The sequence below is a fragment of the Oncorhynchus keta genome, chromosome 1, assembly GCF_023373465.1.
Source record: "Oncorhynchus keta strain PuntledgeMale-10-30-2019 chromosome 1, Oket_V2, whole genome shotgun sequence".
Classification (NCBI taxonomy): Eukaryota; Metazoa; Chordata; class Actinopteri; order Salmoniformes; family Salmonidae; genus Oncorhynchus; species Oncorhynchus keta.
In genome coordinates this window covers 26,470,537-26,490,257 of record NC_068421.1, presented here as the reverse complement: position 1 = coordinate 26,490,257, position 19,721 = coordinate 26,470,537, and the positions used below count along the sequence as shown (strand labels likewise).

The following is a 19,721-nucleotide window of genomic DNA, read 5'->3' as shown; positions in this document are numbered from 1 at the left end:
GTAATGGGTCAGCGGTCAAACGACCTCCACTCATCACTGTCAAACGCTCCCTGAAACACTTCAGCGAGCAGGCCTTTCTAATCGACCTGGCCGGGGTATCCTGGAAGGATACCCGTCAGTAGAGGATGCCTGTTTGTATTTTTAAATGCCTTCCTAACCATCTTAAATAAGCATGCCCCATTCAAGAAATTTAGAACCAGGAACAGATATAGCCCTTGGTTCTCCCCAGACCTGAATGCCCTTAACCAACACAAAAACATCCTATGGCGTTCTGCATTAGCCTCTTAGGCCGCCCCATCCCGCATGCGGGATCGTGACTACAGCCTCAAGCTCATTACCATAACGCAACATTAGCGATTTCTGAAAATTGCAAAATAAATGAAATAAATATGCCTGTCCTCAAGCTTATCCTTTTCTTAACAATCCTGTCGTCTCAGATTTTCAAAATATGCTTTAGAACCAGAGAAAATCAATAATTTGTGTAAGAGTGGTGATAGCTAGCTTAGCATTTAGCGTTAGCATTTAGCACGCAACATTCACAAAAACCAGCAAAGGGATCAAATAAAATAATTTACCTTTGAAGAACTTCAGATGTTTCAATGAGGAGACTCTCAGTTACATAGCAGATGTCCAGTTTTTCCTGAAAGATGCTTGTGTAGGACACAACGTTCCGTTTTGTTACTATGTATTTGGCTACCGAAACTAACCGAAAATTCAGTCACCTAAACGTCGAACTTTTTTCCGAATTAACTCCATAATATCGACTGAAACATGGAAAACGTTGTTTGAATCAATCCTCAAGGTGTTTTGTCATATCTCTTCATTGAAATGCCAGTCCTAGAAGCGTGCATTCTTCTCTGATTCGGATGGAAAAATACTGGGACCTGACTTTTGCGCACCAATTTCCACGCAGACACCATGCGGGACACTTGGTAATTGTAGGCTCTTATGGGCAATCTTCCAATGATATGCCTACAAATACGTCACAATGCTGCAGACACCTGGGGAAACGATAGGAAGTGTCCGTTCATTCCTGTCGCATTCACAGCCATATAAGGAGATCATGGAAAACGTGCCTCCAGAAATCCTGTTGATTTCCTGGTCACTCAAACATCTTGGTTTTGCCTGTAGATTTTGTTCTATGGCATAGTCAAGCATCTTTTCGTGACAAAATATTGCGCTAAAAACGGGCATGTCTTTTTATCCAAAAATGAAATACTGCCCCTATAGGTCTAACAGGCTTTAGCATCGAACAGCCCCCGTGGTATGCAGCTGTTCAGGGAAGCTAGAAACCATTATAAACAGGCAGTTAGAAAAGCCAAGGCTAGCTTTTTCAAGCAGAAATTTGCTTCCTGCAACACTAACTCAAAAAAGTTCTGGGACACTGTAAAGTCCATGGAGAATAAGAACACCTCCTTCCAGCTGCCCACTGCACTGCAGATAGGAAACACTGTCACCACTGATAAATCCAATATAATTGAGAATTTCAATAGGCATTTTTCTACAGCTGGCCATGCTTTCCACCTGGCTACTCCTACCCCGGTCAACAGCACTGTACCCCCCACCGCAACTCGCCCAAGCCTTCCCCATTTCTCCTTCTCCCAAATCCAGTCAGCTGATGTTCTGAAAGAGCTGCAAAATCTGGACCCCTACAAATCAGCCGGGCTAGACAATCTGGAACCTTTCTTTCTAAAATTATCTGCCGAAATTGTTGCCACCCCTATTACTAGCCTGTTCAACCTCTCTTTCGTGTCGTCTGAGATTCCCAAAGATTGGAAAGCAGCTGCGGTCATCCCCCTCTTCAAAGGGGGGGACACTATTGTCCCAAACTGCTACAGACCTATATCTATCCTACCCTGCCTTTCAAAGGTCTTCGAAAGCCAAGTCAACAAACAGATTACCGACCATTTCGAATCTCACCATACCTTCTCTGCTATGCAATCTGGTTTCAGAGCTGGTCATGGGTGCACCTCAGCCACACTCAAGATATCTTAACCGCCATCGATAAGAAACATTACTGTGCAGCCGTATTCATTGATCTGGCCAAGGCTTTCGACTCTGTCAATCACCACATCCTCATCAGCAGACTCGACAGCCTTGGTTTCTCAAATGATTGCCTCGCCTGGTTCACCAACTACTTCTCTGATAGAGTTCAGTGTGTCAAATCGGAGGGTCTGCTGTCCGGACCTCTGGCAGTCTCTATGGGGGTGCCACAGGGTTCAATTCTTGGACCGACTCTCTTCTCTGTGTACATCAATGATGTCGCTCTTGCGGCTGGTGAGTCTCTGATCCACCTCTGAATACACTGACGACACCATTCTGAATACTTCTGGCCCTTCTTTGGACACTGTGTTAACAACCCTCCAGGCAAGCTTCAATGCCATACAACTCTCCTTCCGTGGCCTCCAATTGCTCTTAAATACAAGTAAAACTAAATGCATGCATGCTCTTCAACGGATCGCTGCCTGCACTTGCCCGCCTGTCCAACATCACTACTCTGGACGGCTCTGACTTAGAATACATGGACAACTACAAATACCTAGGTGTCTGGTTAGACTGTAAACTCTCCTTCCAGACCCACATCAAACATCTCCAATCCAAAATTAAATCTAGAATTGGCTTCCTATTTCGCAACAAAGCATCCTTCACTCATGCTGCCAAACATGTAAAACTGACCATCCTACCAATCCTCGACTTTGGCGATGTCATTTACAAAATAGCCTCCAATACCCTACTCAACAAATTGGATGCAGTCTATCACAGTGCAATCCATTTTGTCACCAAAGCCCCATATACTACCCACCATTGCGACCTGTACGCTCTCGTTGGCTGGCCCTCGCTTCATACTCGTCGCCAAACCCACTGGCTCCATGTCATCTACAAGACCCTGCAAGGTAAAGTCCCCCCTTATCTCAGCTCGCTGGTCACCATAGCATCACCCACCTGTAGCACGCGCTCCAGCAGGTATATCTCTCTGGTCACCCCCAAAACCAATTCTTTCTTTGGCCGCCTCTTCTTCCAGTTCTCTGCTGCCAATGACTGGAACGAACTTCAAAAATCTCTGAAACTGGAAACACTTATCTCCCTCACTAGCTTTAAGCACCAACTGTCAGAGCAGCTCACAGATTACTGCACCTGTACATAGCCCACCTATAATTTAGCCAAAACAACTACCTCTTTCCCTACTGTATTTATTTTATTTATTTATTTTGCTCCTTTGCACCCCATTATTTTTTATTTCTACTTTGCACATTCTTCCACTGCAAATCTGCCATTCCAGTGTTTTACTTGCTATATTGTATTTACTTTGCCACCATGGCCTTTTTTTGCCTTTACCTCCCTTATCTCACCTCATTTGCTCACATCGTATATAGACTTGTTTATACTGTATTATTGACTGTATGTTTGTTTTACTCCATGTGTAACTCTGTGTCGTCGTATGTGTCGAACTGCTTTGCTTTATCTTGGCCAGGTCGCAATTGTAAATGAGAACTTGTTCTCAACTTGCCTACCTGGTTAAAAAACCAAATGTATACAAACATAATTAGACTACACACTCTACCAAGTACAATACTCTCTTGGTTCCGAAGCTATAAGTATTGAGGGGTATCCTGGTCCTCGGGAGTCAAATCCCACTGGGCACAGACATCAATTCAATGTCTATTCCACATGGAAACAACGTTGATTCAACCAGTGTTTGCCCAGTGGGATGGGCTGTTGGTTTTCTTTATACCAGTATGGATTCTCTTCGATGATATCACTCCTTTCTGTCCCGGGCATAAATTAAGTTATATGTAGAGACCTCACTAGCAAATGGTTAAACACCAGACAAGGAGTCTCCACAATGATGTGGTCCTTCTGTAGCTCAGTTGGTAGAGCATGGCGCTTGTAACGCCAGGGTAGTGGGTTCGATCCCCGGGACCACCCATACGTAGAATGTATGCACACATGACTGTAAGTCGCTTTGGATAAAAGCGTCTGCTAAATGGCATATATTATTATTTATATTATGATGAATCAGAACCTGTGGCTTTTCACAGCTGGACTTCATCAGTTGACATAATCCTAGTTGCTGTGGTCCACTTGTCATAGCTGGCGTGGGGATGCTCTATTGTAAGTATGTAGCACTGGGGGCACTAGAGAATAATAAACATGTGGGGCAGCTCTTGTCAAGCAAATCCTCTCAAAATCCGATTGGAAACGTCACAAGAGAATATTTTCATCAGATGTGTTTTCAAATTAAATCACATTTGATTTGTCACATGCGTCATAAACAACAGGTGTAGACTAACAGTGAAATGCTTACTTACGGGCCCTTTCCAACAATGCAGAGAGAAAAATGGATTAATATAAAGATAACACAAGGAATAAATACATAATGAGTAACGATAACTTTATACAGTACCGAGTCGATGTGCAGGGGTACGAGGTCATTGAGGTAGATATGTACAGTACATATGGGTAGGGGCAAAGTGACTAGGCAACAGGATAGATAATAAGCAGTAGCAGCAGAATATGTGATGAGTCAAATTAAGTTAACTATTTAGCAGTCTTATGGCTTGAAGCTGTTCAGGGTCCTGTTGGTTCCAGACTTGGTGCATCGGTACCGCTTTCTGTGCGGTGGCAGAGAGAACAGTCTATGACTTGGATGGCTAGGGCCTCTACCCATATATACCAATATAAAGGATCAAGGGGGAAAACAAATAGATATATCTTCATCATATATTCTGAGGCATATCATAAATGGAGAATCAAAACAACCCAGTGACTCAATCAGCTCAACTCAAGTAGAGAAGCTAAAGTTCACAATATGATGTCAGTACCTTTACTAATAACCAGACTACAAAGTCCTATAAATAAACTATGGCAAATGATGTCCTCTGTCCTACATTTTCATTGTGACAAACAGCTGTTTGTCCCTGTCCCAAAGTCTAGGAATGAACTGCTGGCTGGAATTCTTGTTTGATAAACTCAGCATGCACCATCTGCTGTTCTCTCTGGGAGGGTGGGGGGCAAATCATAAGGCACACAAAGCACACAAACTCCGCAACGGTGCTACTGCTAAATCATACTTTAAATGTCATAATAAACAAAACCTCTTGGAGAAGATATCATTTGCGGATGGATGTGCCTATACGTGTGTACAATAGGCACCTGACAATAGTAACCCAGAGGAGCCAGACAGAATTGCTACAGATTAACAACAGATCAGCCCATTCTTAAATTTGGCAGATTTTCTAAATTGCACTGCAATCAAGATCCAAAGACATCACCAATCTCTATATACCAAGAAAGCATTGTACTGATCAAAATACACTGAAATGAAACCATGAAATACCTAACTACAGTACTATCTACAGTCACTTGCTACTATCACAAACATTTCTACTGGAAAGATCTAAGAACACAAGAACACACAAACAAACTCACAGTATTTGTGCCAACTGTTATTTGTGCACCTTCATGTTTCATACATATTCAGAATGTTAAGACACAATCTTAGTCTACGTACAAGACAAAAACAAAACACTTATTCTGGATTAAATTCAAACTCAATGACCTCAGCAAACGCAGCAGAGTGGACCTTGCAATCATAGTTTTGATTTAATCATTGAATGTCTGTCATTTGATGCAATGGACCAATGACAGCCATTGTGAGAAAGTCCAGGCTTTCTCTTTCTCTATGGCCTTGATATGTAGCCTTTACATTCACTACTTGACTTTATTGTTGCCTTCACAGTCATTTACAATTTATTTTATATTAGCATATTGATTACTGTGGACTTTTGTACTTTTATATGGTGTTATCTGAGCATGTTATGAAGAGGTTAACCTAGTGGTTGCTATGTTATGAAGTGGTTTCATCTTCAGGCCAGATGTCTAAGGGCCAAGGGCTCGTATGAGTTGATCCATACCAAAGGAAACATGTAACCTCAGATCGACTGAGTTTATAAAGGGCAATGCAGATGTATTCAAGGCAAAGTCATTGGTGAGGATTAATGAAGATATGCCTTTGGATGGATAACATATACAATTCTTCTAAAGGTTCAACTCTATATCTATGTCTGTCCAATGGTGGGTCAGGGGAGTTTACCTGAGGATGGGGGGTTGGGGTGACACCAGCAAGATTATAGAGAGCAATAGCATCTTTTTGTAGGCACAAACTCCACCATGGCTCATTGGCCAATGCCTATGGAGGGATGAATGTTTTTTTTTGTGGGGTTTTGGATAAACGCCAAAAAATAAGGTCTATGGTAAACACAGGCTCAGGATATTTTATACAGTTTGTTCTATGACATAAACTTTGTCAGCTCATGCCATTATTGTGAATGTTGAAGCACATATTTAATCAAAACAAGCACTTAATGCACATAAAGGCTTCATAATTAATAAAGGCCATGTTAACTGACTGATATCTCAGAACAAAAGGTATAATATCTCCTAAACCTGTGTTAACCTCAGACCTTATTTTTGGCATTTATCCCAAAACCCCATTCCTTCCTCATTAATTCCCCTATAGGAATGGCTGAACAAACCAGAGGTAACTCATTTCTCTTTTTTAGGACAACAAGCCGGCGAGATATAACATTATATAGGCTGTGGGGCTTTACAGGCTTCTAAGTCCTAGGGGGGTTGTGGTGGGTTGAGGATGTATGTGTGAAACCCTTACCCATGAACCCTAGAACAAGCAAGGTCGAGGGGCAGGCTCTCCATTCTGTGGTCATGCAGGAGAGAAAAGTGGCAGAGATAGTGACTGAGAGAAGAAGGGCTAGTGAAGAGAGTGATTAGGGAAGAGAGACATCAACCCCTAACCCTTAGAAGGGAGCTGTAAGGTGTTGATAGCTGCAAAAGTTTGCAAGAAAATAGTGATGAGACAAAGGCAGGAGAGAAGTAGAGATCGGGAACAATAGAAACACAGCATCTTAGAATGAAGCGAGAGTGACATGCTGATTATTTGAGGGTAGCTCGCTATATTGACAAACTAAAATTGCTCATGGGGTGTGTCAGAAAATATTGTTGCCATTTTTACTTCAGGATGAAATACCTGGAGGTGTCGTAAAAGTGCTGGCTTTTGGTGACTTAAGAAGTTGTATGTGTGGCAAGGGCTTGACCAATCAATAGCTAATATGTGGTGGCTTCAAGTCATGCATGGTTTTTGACGTTGTGTGTTGTCATGCACTCCAATTCAGTGGGAGGGCATGAATGTTCGTCTTAGTCTATTGTGATTTGTGGAGTATAGTTTTTTTTCTTCGAAACCAACATTGACCTAATAGGCCATAATAGCAAAAATGTATCTAGTTTTTTGCTAAATATGTAAAAAATGTATGCAGTCTACATTGTAAGTAGGCAATTGGCTTCAATATGGAATTATCTTACACAGCACTTTCATAAGTAGAAAATACCTTACATAAGCTAAATTGTGTTGCATCATGTGCGAGCCATGTATGGACATGTCAAATGTTAAAGAAGCAAGATTACAGTTTAAGTTAGGTTGGTATAGCATTACAAAAGAGAATCATTTACATAAGCTTGGTTTTTAATATAATAAAATAAAAACAAAGACTAATTTTATAATAACAACTTCAATGTTTCTATACTAGGTAGGATCAGGTCACATGGTGTTGTAAATCACACCTCTTGTTCCATACGGGCAATTTAGGCTAAGCAATGTGCCACCACTGACAAAGTTACTACCAACACAACTGAAACATGCCAAATGTTTCAGTAGCAGAAGATAATTTGCCTACTGCTGCTGCTGGACCAAAACAATAAAAATGAACACTTGAGTTTGATAATACCAAGCCCTTATGCTCAGTCGAAAGTAGTGTCCTTTAGAATACCAGTAGAACACAGGGGTGGAGGCTCAATGTCACAGAGAGCATGTGCCAGGTCAAAGAGAAAAATACAGAAGATCAGAGTGTTCTAGAGATTTTGCAGGTTTGTCCGTGTGTGTTTGGTGGTGTATTCAAACCCACAGTCCTGGACATTGAGTCAATAAGGCAGTGAAACAGATAAAGTGTATTATTTGTTGGGTAATCTATAGAAGAAGCGAGGGGATCAGAGGAGGAGCTATTCCAGTACTTGGTCAATCAGTGTAAGCCTCATTGTTGCTCAGAAACAGCTGGTGCTTTCACAATAATTGTTTCCACTGTATTTTCACAACTCTTCACAAAATAATACAATATAAAAGGCATATGTGCAGTAAAGTAAGGAAAATAAACCTTGATTTAATATTTTTCTCTTACTCTCTGCAGGTCTGACATGAGCATGCAGTGTGTACGTCGTGAACGTTTCCCGTTCTTTAAAGAGGATTAAGTGATGCATGTTGTGGCATTTCAAAGAAAAAAAACTCAGTCACCAGAGAGAAAAAAAGAGAGAGAAATTAGGATCTGCAATCCCATCGCCAACACACCACACATTTGTCCTCAACATTTAGCCCGACTCACAGAGTTAACAAGCGAACCACTGGCAATACATTCCAGTGGAGAAGGTTAGGAGAGATTACACCATATGGGAGAATGCACCCTGAATGGGTTTTCTGAGCAGATATACCAGTAAAAACATGGGAGATGCTATGGCTGTGTTCACACAGTCAACCCAATTATATTTCTATTGGCAAAAGTCTGATTAGTCAAAAGACCAATTCGTGGAAAAGAAATATCCGAATTATAGGCTCTCTCTGAAACTATATATTTGTAATTCATTTGGAATCATCTCCATCTTATGTCAATGGCTATTTAGAAGCTAGGAATTACTTAGAGTCTATCAATGTATCTATTTTAGGTCTCATTTGACAATCTTAGTGAGAGGCAGGGCTCATTACTACAATAACCCATATAAAGCTGCTGTGAAGAGGACAATGACAGTTTGCATTGACTAAAATTATATTGCACCCAACCAGAGTATTGCCAGGTGTTTTCAGTGCTGGTTAGTAGTGGTTACTCTGCATCACATGGTTGAGTGCTCTACATCGGCGATGGATGGAGGTGAGCTATCCTTTGTAATCCTTATATCATACAGTACATTACATGCACTGAGTGTACAAAACATTAGGAACTCTTTCCATGACATATACTGACCAGGTGAATCCAAATGAAAGCTATGATCCCTTATTGTTCTCACCTGAGACAATTGAGATGATTGAAACATGGGCAAGACAGAAGATTGAATTGCCTTTGAAAGAGTTATGGTAGTAGGTGCCAGATGCACTGGTTTGAGTGTGTCAAGAACTGCAACGCTGCTGGATTTTTCATGCTCAACCGTTTCCTGTGTGTATCAAAAATGGTCCACCACCCAAAGGACATCCAGCCAACTTGACACAACTGTGGGAAGCATTGGACTCAACATGGGCCAGCATCCCTGTGGAACGCTTGACACCTTGTAGTGTCCATGCCCCGACGAATTGAGGCTATTCTGATGGCAAATAGGGGTGCAACTCAATATTAGGAACGTGTTTAATGTTTTGTACTCTGTGTATATTCAATAAGTATTCAATCCCTTCTGATGGGGACTACTCGTATTATGATAAAACTTAACTGAGGCAGAGAGCTAATGTGATTGGCTAACATTATTGGGACATATATAAAGTAGTACTCACTCTGCATGGGGGAAAAGAAGACCTCTGACATGGGGGCATTCTTGGTCCACTTGTACTGAGGGATGGGTTTGCCCAAGCTGGACTTACAGCTCAGTGTCACGTTGCCGTTCAGCACAGATGACCCAGTCATCAAGCACACTGGAGGCGAGGGAGGGACTAAGTGAGAGAGAACAGATAGTTAGAAACAACAGAAGAGCTATGAGAAAAACAAATTAAAGGATTTGGGCTACTAAAATTGACCCCCAATTGACCTCCTGAAGTATCGTATTAATCCATTTCAATTGAACAGGGTACTGTATTTCCAAGAATGCTGGCTACACAGGTAATGGAAATGTGCCAACACACTCTCTCCATCTGTTGAAGCTGAAGGAAAATATTATAGACACAGCCCAGTGCATATGTACAAACTGCAGTACAGTTTACACTTTTGTGATTCCATTTCTGAGTGTTGGCCCAAAAAACAGTCAAATATTTTTGGAAAGTGCCAGAAACAAGGCATCCGGTCCGGATGGTACCTTTGACATTAAGGCGCATTTCTCCAGAGAGTCCGGCGGCTCCAGGGATGATGACATTGCAGAGGTATCGTCCTGAGTCTGACTCCTGGGTGTTGTTAATGTAGATGGAGAGATTGGCCGAGGGCATGGACAGGCTGAACCCAACACGCTTCCTGAACTCAGGACTACCTATCCCTGGCTCACCGTTACTGTAGGAGATGACCTGCACATACAAACAGACAAGGGAAATACTTCACAATGGGGAACGCTACGGTAGATTGTGTTCCTTTTCGCAGTTCAGGAACCAAATGTACTGTCAGAAATGATAGGATTTTACCCAGATGAGCACTCCATTCCATAGAAGCCCTCTATTTGCGCCAGCATACGGTATATAAACCCGACATATTGTTAGCCTTTTTCAAGCCAGCATTTGTGGTGCTTGTCGAGGAGAGAGACTAGCATTTTTGAAACACTGCACGAGAGGATTTGTTGTAATGAAAACTAATGCAAGTAACTACAGAAATACCGGTTCTCTAAATATACAATACTGATATTGAGCTGAAATACGATTTTCGGTGCCATCTATAGCCACACAATTTTACCGTATAACAGAAGTCAATGTCCTTCAGATAATCCTGATATGTATGTGCAGATGGGAGTTAGAATTTTTAGACTGATTTTCTGTTAGAGATAAGCTCACAGGCCATGGCCAGTGAAACTACTGAGATTATCGTAATCACTGAAGAAGCCACGCACACACACATCCAGAGGTTTTCTAAACATACAGGAGATACATGCAACACAACCACACCGTTAGTGACATATGGTTACAAAGTTAGTAGAATCTTAATGAAAATGATTCACAGCTGTAATGGCTGCCAAAGGAGCTTCTACCAAGTATTAATTTAGGGGTGGAGACTTATCCAATTACGATCTATAACTTTATTTCACTTTGAAAATGTGGAGTAGGTTGTCTGGATGTATAGGAAAGAAATCTAATTTAATCCCTTTTTTAGATTTAATTTTAAGGCAGCAAAATGTGAAAAAAAAGTTCAAGGGGGTGTAGAATTTCTATAGGCACTGTACATGCCATTAAGATTAAGATTACTTTATTGTCATCCAAAAGACAGACATACCGGTTTTTGAGAGGTGCAGGGGGCTGCCACACTGGGCACCTGTTGTTGTAGGGGGTTAAATGTTTTGCTCAGGGCACAACGGCAGGCAATGGCATCCAGGATTTGATATCAGCAACCCTGTAGTTGCCAGCTCACTTCCCACCAGCTTTTTCCAGTCAGACACGGGATTTGAACTGGCATCCCTCAGGTTGCTGGCTCGCCCCTCTAACCACTAGGCTACCTGCCGCATGGCTGAAATGCCTGTAAAATGTGGCCAGATCTGGGATTACAAGAAGGAGATTGGATTACTGAGAATAAATCTGTAAAACTGTAAAACTGTCTGAAACCTGAGCAGAGCCGCTCCCAGGCCCTGAAATAATCAACTGGCTTCTTCAACAGTTTATCAACAGCTTCGTCAACACAAGCCTGTTCCTTCAGAACGCACACCAACTAATCACCAACTAGAGAGACATACCACTTCAGGGAAATGAGAAAAGAGAAAAGATCCAGCAACAGTGGTTTCTGTGGAAACTAGAGGTCGACTGATTATGATTTTTCAATGCCGATACCGATATATATACAGTTGAAGTCGGAAATTTACATACACCTTAGTCAAATACATTTAAACTCAGTTTTTCACAATTCTTGACATTTAATCCTAGTAAAAATTCCCTGTTTTAAGCTAGTTAGGATCACCACTTTATTTTAAGAATCTGAAATGTCAGAATGTCAAATAAATAATGAAACGTGTTCAATTTGGTTTAAATAATGCAAAACACAGTGTAGGAGAAGAAAGTAAAAGTGCAATATGTGCCATGTAAAAAAGCTAACGTTTAAGTTCCTTGCTCAGAACATGAGAACATATGAAAGCTGGTGGTTCAATATTCCCAGTTCTTCAATATTCCCACTTAAGATGTTGTAGTTATTATAGGAATTATGACATGTCAACTATTTCTCTCTATACCATGTGTATTTCATATAGCTTTGACTATTGGATGTTCATATAGGCACTTTAGTATTGCCAACCTAATCTCAGGAGTTGATAGGCTTGAAGTCATAAACAGAGCTGTGCTTCAAGCATTACTAAGAGCTGTTGGCAAACACAGTAAAGTGCTGTTTGAATGAATGCTTACAAGCCTGCTGCTACCTACCACCACTCAGTTAGACTGCTCTATCAAGTATCAAATCAGACTTAATTATAATATAATAAACACAGAAATATGAGCCTTTGGTCATTAATATGGTAAAATCCGCAAAGTATAATTTAGAAAACAAAACTTTATTCTTTCAGTGAAATTTGGAACCGTTCTGTATTTTATCTAACGGGTGGCAACCCTAAGTCTAAATATTACTGTTACATTGCACAATCTTCAATGGTATGTCATAATTATGTAAAATTCTGGCATATTAATTACGGTCTTCACACAGTTCGCAACGAGCCAGGCGGCCCAAACTGTTGCATATACCCTGACTCTGCTTGCACTGAACTCAAGAGAAGTGATACAATTTCCCTAGTTAATATTGCCTGCTAACATGAATTTCTAAATATGCAGGTAAAAAAAAAACGTGTGTATTGATTTGAATAAAAGCATTGATGTTTATGGTTAGGTACATGCTTTTTTCGTGAATGCGCTTTTGTTAAATCACCACCCATTTGGCGAAGTTGAAGTAGGCTGTGATTCAATGATAAATTAACAGGCAACGCATTGATTATATGCAAAGCAGGACAATATCAATCATGTGTAGTTAACTAGTGATTATGTGAAGATTGATAGTTTTTTGTAAGCTTAATACTAGCTAGCAACTTACCTTGGCTTCTTGCAGCAACAAGGTCCTTTTGACGCTGCACTCGTGTTAGCCTGCCACACAGTTTCCTTGTGGATTGCAATGTAATCGGTGTCCAAAAAGGCAGATTACCGATTGTTATGAAAACTCGAAAATCGGCCATGCTGATTAATCAGTCGACCTCTAGTGGAAACCATGCATGATGTCTGAGGAAGAGGAGATGGCTTTACATACCTGCTTGGAGTCGTTGGCCATGAAGTTCCAGATGACACTGTTCCTGCCGATATCAGATGTGGGGCTGTACCAGGCCTGCAGGACCACCATCTGACCCTTCACCACCTCCATCTCTCTCCTGGGCATCTCCACCCGCTGGGAGTCACCTTGACACAGCAAACACACAGAGACACAGTCACTAAAACTCACCTGACACAGCACCAACGCACAGCCGGTTCCAATACACTCCCTACCCCCTTCGTGCTAACTCTTCAGTGTTAGCATGAAGGCTCTGGATAGGGATAAGCAATTTAGTTGTGAAGCTTCCACCATATTGCTTCCACAGATCTGCCAACATTGAAGGGTTATAGGAAGGGGTAGGGAGCGAATTGCAGTCAACAAAAACTCTTCCAATCTAATCAGTTCAGTTTTATATACAAGAATGATGTCAATTGCCACTAGGGCTGTGACGGTCATGGAATTTTGGATGATGGCTATTGGTCAGCCAAATAACTGTGGTCACCATACTAACAGTTTGAACAAATAAAAATTTAAGACGCACATTTTGTTCTTTCCTATGCTCCTGACTGCAGATGCTACTGCTGCAAGGAGGAGGGCGTTGCTTCGACAACTGATGACTTGTTTGCTTACAACACCTTGCTTGTTTTCAGCAAGGTGCAACAAACGTTTCATCACATTGTAGAGTCCATGTTAAAACAGAGACAGACTCAACCACACGAATGCCTGGCCATCCCGTCTTCAGTCAGCTGTTCATTCCACAATAAAAATACATTTTATTTTCATGATGGTCTTCATCCATAACCGTTGGTTACACAGTTATACGGTAATTATGCCAGCCCTACTTGTCACAGCGTGCTTCACATAATGGCCAAGCCTTGAAGCCCATTCAGGTCTTCCTTGACATCTGCATAGCCCTCTCTTGCAATCTGTTTGCATTCACCCATCATAATTCAACACCGATACTGGTAATCCCCCTAACACTACAAACACTGGCCAGATGTAAACCTGCAAAGCCCAGATGAGATCAATGGAAGGGGAAGACGGAGCACATTAGAAAAATGAGATCAAAAGCAGAATAATGACAGTGCCTTGATTAATATAGGATAAAGATCTGTCATCCCCCACAGCTGTTTGAGAGCTTTTACGTAACCTGGGCAACATTCAGCGGGACTCGGCTCCACAAAGTTTCTGACAGACCAAAATGGAGATAACAGATCTCACAAATCAATAATTTACCCACATTTGGGATGTTGTACTTGGTTACCAGAGTTCTGTTTGTTCCTACTGTATGTGGTCAGACAACCCTGAATTGTTTGCAGTAAACTTGAACTGTAACAGTTATATTGATGATTTAGCCAACAACCTCAAACAAAATGACACTTTTCAGAAAAAATGCATTCAAAAGCTTTTACCTTGAGCGTTTGAGCCATTTGGAATATCCATAAAAAACACAAGGTAAAATCAAACATTTGAATTAATTGAACTTTATAAAAAAGACATTCACTAATGTTAAGCATTAGAAATGATTGGAATATCTGGATATGCATAAAATAAATCTCAAGCATTTAGTTGATTGAACTGTCTGAGGACTTAAGTGCTTACTAGTTCACATTTAATGACCAGGTCTAATACATATCTCCTCCTACAAAATATCAAGACTATATGCCAAGAAATAACCCATATAACTACACTTAGGATAATCATAAAGACATAAGGCAGAGCAATAAAATCTAAAGTATCATCCAGCAGCCTACAACCAAAGCATCGAAAAGAGGTTGAGGAAGAAGAGGCAGAATATAACATGAAGGTGTAGAGGAGCATGAAAGTTGGAATGAGAGAGATCGGATAATGAGAATTCAATGAATGGATGAGAATGAAATGAGAGAGATAAGAGAAGGAGAAAAAGAGGAGAAATTGAACTAGAGTATGGTGGTGGGCAGGCTCACTCACAGGGTGCCGGCCAGTCCCCTGAGCTGGTCAGCTGAAGATGGATCATCTGATCCCAGCAATCGTAGTCCTCGCCCTCCGCCAGCTTGGAGCTAGGTCCCACGCACACACACACAGAATAACCCCTCTCCACACACACACACACACACACACAGAGACAACCCTCTCAGAGTGACGTGATGAGGGTCTCAAATCCCTAGTCCGCAAAAACACTAGCCCTATAAGAGGAGGGTCTTAACCCCCAGTCCCTATAAACACAAACACACACACATTCAGCAAGACGGTCAAGTCTGTACACACACATACATCTAGCGAGGCCAGGGGCTGCTCAACAGCTGCTGTGACAGCACACCGGTTACGTTCTTTCTGGAATGAAACTGTATTCAGCTGGGTGAATTAGAGAGAGAACGAGAGCGAGAGTGATTGAGTGGGAGTGAGAGCGAGAGAGCGAGAGCAACTGGGCATCTGTCTGGCGTCAGGGCTGGCATGTTGTTCTTGGATTATAGTCGCAGTGACTCTATGCTTTCTTATTGCCCCTGGTATCATGTGACCCCATTGCTATGGTGTCCCTTGTTTAATTTCTGCCGTGAAGCTCCTATTGACTAATCCCTAAACAATCCCTGGCTCAATCCTTCAACCCTGACTCTTGCTTCACGTGACCCAAGTACAGCAGCTCGGTTGGACACAGAGGAGGTAGGCTAACACATGGTCACTTTGACAACTGTCTCTGTGCTGACTGTTGGTATAACTGGATTCTCATTCTCATATTTGTAGCTCAATCACTTTTCTTTGCCTGCATAGGTTTTCAAAACATATACTAACAGAAACAGATAGGCCTAAATAAAACTACTTGATTAATGTCCTGAACTTGAACTTGCATTGAACTTACAAGTTTATTCGAGATTGTTGTTCCACAGAAATTCCTAAGGGCGAATGAGAACCAATGCGCCAATGGAAAATGCAACATCTACTCTTGTGCCAATGAAAGTCCAACTTGCCAAAACACTAATCACAGCTGATGCTGTCAGACTGACTGAAGTGGATTCAATAGCATCATCATTGTATTAGCCATTCTGTTATTCCACAACATAATAGACCCTGGATTGTTGTTTCTGATTTGGCTTGCACTTTGTCTCGCTAATCCTGTTTGGGATAGAAAATCATTTTTCTGCTTGAGATGGCAGATTTAAAGGTGAGGGGGTGGGCTATTCCATTAGTTGGAAGTCAATGTGGGCATCATCTTTACTGAGAAATTATTGTGTCTGAGTGTGTTTGAAAAGAGCAGTGCTACACTCTTAGAACAAAAAGGGGCTATCTATTCTTTAAGGAATACCTAGGATAGGATAAGTAATTAAATTAAATGTAAATGTAATGTAAATGTTATTTGGTTGGCTGTCTCCATAGGATAACTCTGAATAACCATTTTTGGTTCCATGTAGAACCGTTTTGGTTCCATGTAGAACCCTTTTGTGTTATATGTAGAACCATTTCCACAGAGGACTCTACATGGAACCCCAAGACATTTCTAAGAGTATATAGATGCAGATGAGGAATATATAACTGCTCTTCCTACTATGGGAAAACGGATGTAGGATGTGATTGGATTAGGATGGATTGCGTCACTTTGAAAAAAGTAATTTAGAGTGATACATACCTATGGGAAAAATTCTATACAACTATGTGCAGCTAAATCTAAGCCCTCCATACTTTTGGGGATAACAATACAGTGTGTCCTAATGCGAAGGAGTATTGGACTGTGTTGTAGATTAGAATGATGATGAATGGGAATGGTTCTTTTAAATGATACACTGCGCCTTAATGCCCCATATTTCCGTGACTATTCTTACCGCGTTTTCTTGGGCTAGGTTTATCCTCCGAACTGTGCCATTCAATTGTTTATTAAATGAAGGAAAATCTTCCCTAATCCCCGTCTCCACTCTTCATCTGGGTTGTGTCTTGCTGCAGACAGATGAGACACACTGGAAGGTGTGGATATGGGTATCATTAATCTACATCTATCAACAGATAAACCCTTGAAAAGCTGCCACTGTGGAACACAATGTAGGCGGGGCATCACTGTCAACCGGATTGTTTAATAACTACCATGTTTTTACATGGACAATCTGGGTGTTTAAAAATAATACAAAAAGATGCATCTTGCCTTTGAAATACAACTAAACTCATTGTTCCTCAAAAATGTATGATAGACATTAGTATAGTGGCCCTTTTTGGAGAGTTCTAAAATCTATGGAAAAAAATATCTCAGCAAAAACTGTCAGGATCCATCAGGATGGTCGAATGAGGCTACCAAGCTGGTGCTCAAAATAGAGCCCACTGAGAATATGTCACTTACCATGAGCAGCCTAGAGGGGGCAGCAAATCTTTATGAGAATCACCAACTAAGCAACAGACTAGAATCACATGGATGTAGTGGAGTCATTTAAAATCAAATGCCAATGTTTAGTAGCCTGATGACTCATACTGAATTTAATTCCAATGCTCCACCTATCGCTAGACTGCAATGATAGAAGTCATTTTCTGCTGAAGTCAAAATGAGGGGGAGTTGTACAAAACAAGTCATCAGTGATTGGATCGTCTAATCAATTAGAGTACCAAAGCCAATGACTACTTCCGAAACGAAGCTCTACCTATGTGTGTTCAGGCTCTGGCCAAACCCACAGGTTTCAGGGATCAATCAAAACAGTTTGAATGTGTACGCATTCGAGGAGGAGTTTTCGGGGAGGAGATCAAATCCAGACTCATGGTGGAGAAGAAACGTTAGTGGGCGTGGCATTTGGCCGGAGCGACGTGGATGGGTAGCCAGGCAAAATGTTTAGTGACTCCATTTTTAGATGATCAATAACCCATAATAATCCATGGTAACAATTAAATGATATCAATGCAAGTATGTTCAAATATAGGATTAACATCTGAAATCCCCAATGAAAAACAACAAATGGATATTCCCTATGTTTTAAACACCACCAGTACAACATAGGCTCCTTGAAAAATACAAACTGCTTATAAAGACAATCAAATGATTCCAGTCCCCAGCTGAAACACACAACCATGCCCACCCTCCAGCCGCAGGCAGAAGATAAACCAACTCTCATTAAACAGAACCACTTATCTTTCACTATAATCTCTCGTTTCACCGTAGTCTTTATCTCCTGAGGGTCCTGTGTTCAAGCTGCAGCACAGCCCCCACTATCTCTCCTGTGCTGACTGAGACAGCCTTCAAATGAACCACTAATCTGAAGCTGCTGGTGAAAGTTGCAGTGGCACGCTCCGGAGGGGCTGAAGGTCTTCACAGGAGAGAGGGAAGGATTCACAGGGCAATGACTAGGAAAGACTGTCTGACAGCACAGTGAGTGGCAGGGGGGGGCTACAGTTTACAAATGGGCCGTGACCGATGTACATCTCAGACTGAGAGGCATTCAATGATGGGAAAATATGAGGCTTCGTTACAAAACGTGTCCTGACACAGTACCCAGTACACAAAGCTAAGCCTGTGTTTGGCTATGTAAAAAGAGGATTAAGGTAAAGTGAGGATATGGAGGGTATATGAGGAGTGAGTTGGGTTCTGGATGGTGCAGAGGCAGTTAGTGATGTAGGACAATGAGATAGCCCTCTTTGTGGAAGACTTTGTGCATATACTGTTTGTGGCTGACCCCTGGGGCTTCAAACAGATGGTGCTTAAATAATAAATATTTGGAGGCGGCTCCTTTAAATTGGATTACATTAGCGTAATCTCTGAAGCTATTTTAAACCATTTTGAGTATGCCATCGCAACACAGGAGCTTTAATTCCTCTAAAGTTTTGACTGTGTTCAAATTGATTCTGTATGCAAACATGGGCTCTAACTCCCTCTCTTTCCACCACATACATTACTGGTATGGTCTGTCTCCCTCTCACCTAGTCTCTCTCTCATCACATTATACATGAATCAATGAAAAAAACCTTAAGGAAGAGCACTTCAGAGAGAAAAACATATTTGACCAGCTTAGCTGATTTTAGATCACAATTTTTCATGTCTTTAACCGTGTACATTGGCGAGGTTGGGATACAGGCATTGAGGTTGTACGAGAGGAAAAGGTAATGGAATACAGCATTACAGGGATTCACCAGGACCTGGCTTTTGGGTCTACCCTGAATCTTTTGAGCTGCTGCGATGGTGTGACAAATATTCAATGGTTTTTGTTTTCATTCTACAAATCTGGCTCTAACTTTTGAACGGTAGAAGCTAGATCATAGACTTCCATTCATATACAGGTGTGAAAAACATAGAAAGCAACTTTTTTTGGAGTGGGTATCATATCAACTTGTTCATGAGAATGGGGCGAATAAGATAAGACTATTAAACCTTTGCCACCCCAAAGTGGACACATTATTCCGCTGGCCCATGTGGGGAGATGCATGATTGATGTCGAAATAGCCCTCTATGTCTTCAGAGACTCTACGAAGCTATGAAACCACATTGGGCTACTCAATATAGAGGGCCATCAATCAGAGCAGTCCTTTTAAACACTAAACTGGACTGAAAAACGA

General features: G+C 41.4%; 1 protein-coding gene across 2 annotated transcripts in view; it reads right to left on the bottom strand.

Moving 5' to 3' along the window:
• The window catches only part of LOC118359824 (endothelial cell-selective adhesion molecule-like), a 77,643-nt gene that overhangs the window by 6,472 nt on the left and 51,450 nt on the right, over positions 1 to 19,721 (bottom strand). Inside the window, exons 1-4 of one of the 2 annotated variants that reach the window (XM_052519845.1) lie at positions 15,177 to 16,184; positions 13,227 to 13,372; positions 10,114 to 10,315; positions 9,599 to 9,754 (exon numbers count right to left, since the gene is read on the bottom strand). In XM_052519845.1, coding sequence (XP_052375805.1) covers positions 9,599 to 9,754; positions 10,114 to 10,315; positions 13,227 to 13,372; positions 15,177 to 15,222 — 550 coding nt within the window. In that variant the 5' untranslated portion in view covers positions 15,223 to 16,184. Of the gene's footprint in view, positions 1 to 9,598; positions 9,755 to 10,113; positions 10,316 to 13,226; positions 13,373 to 15,176; positions 16,185 to 19,721 lie in introns of those variants that run through there. The other variant, XM_035738660.2, reaches the window with a different exon arrangement.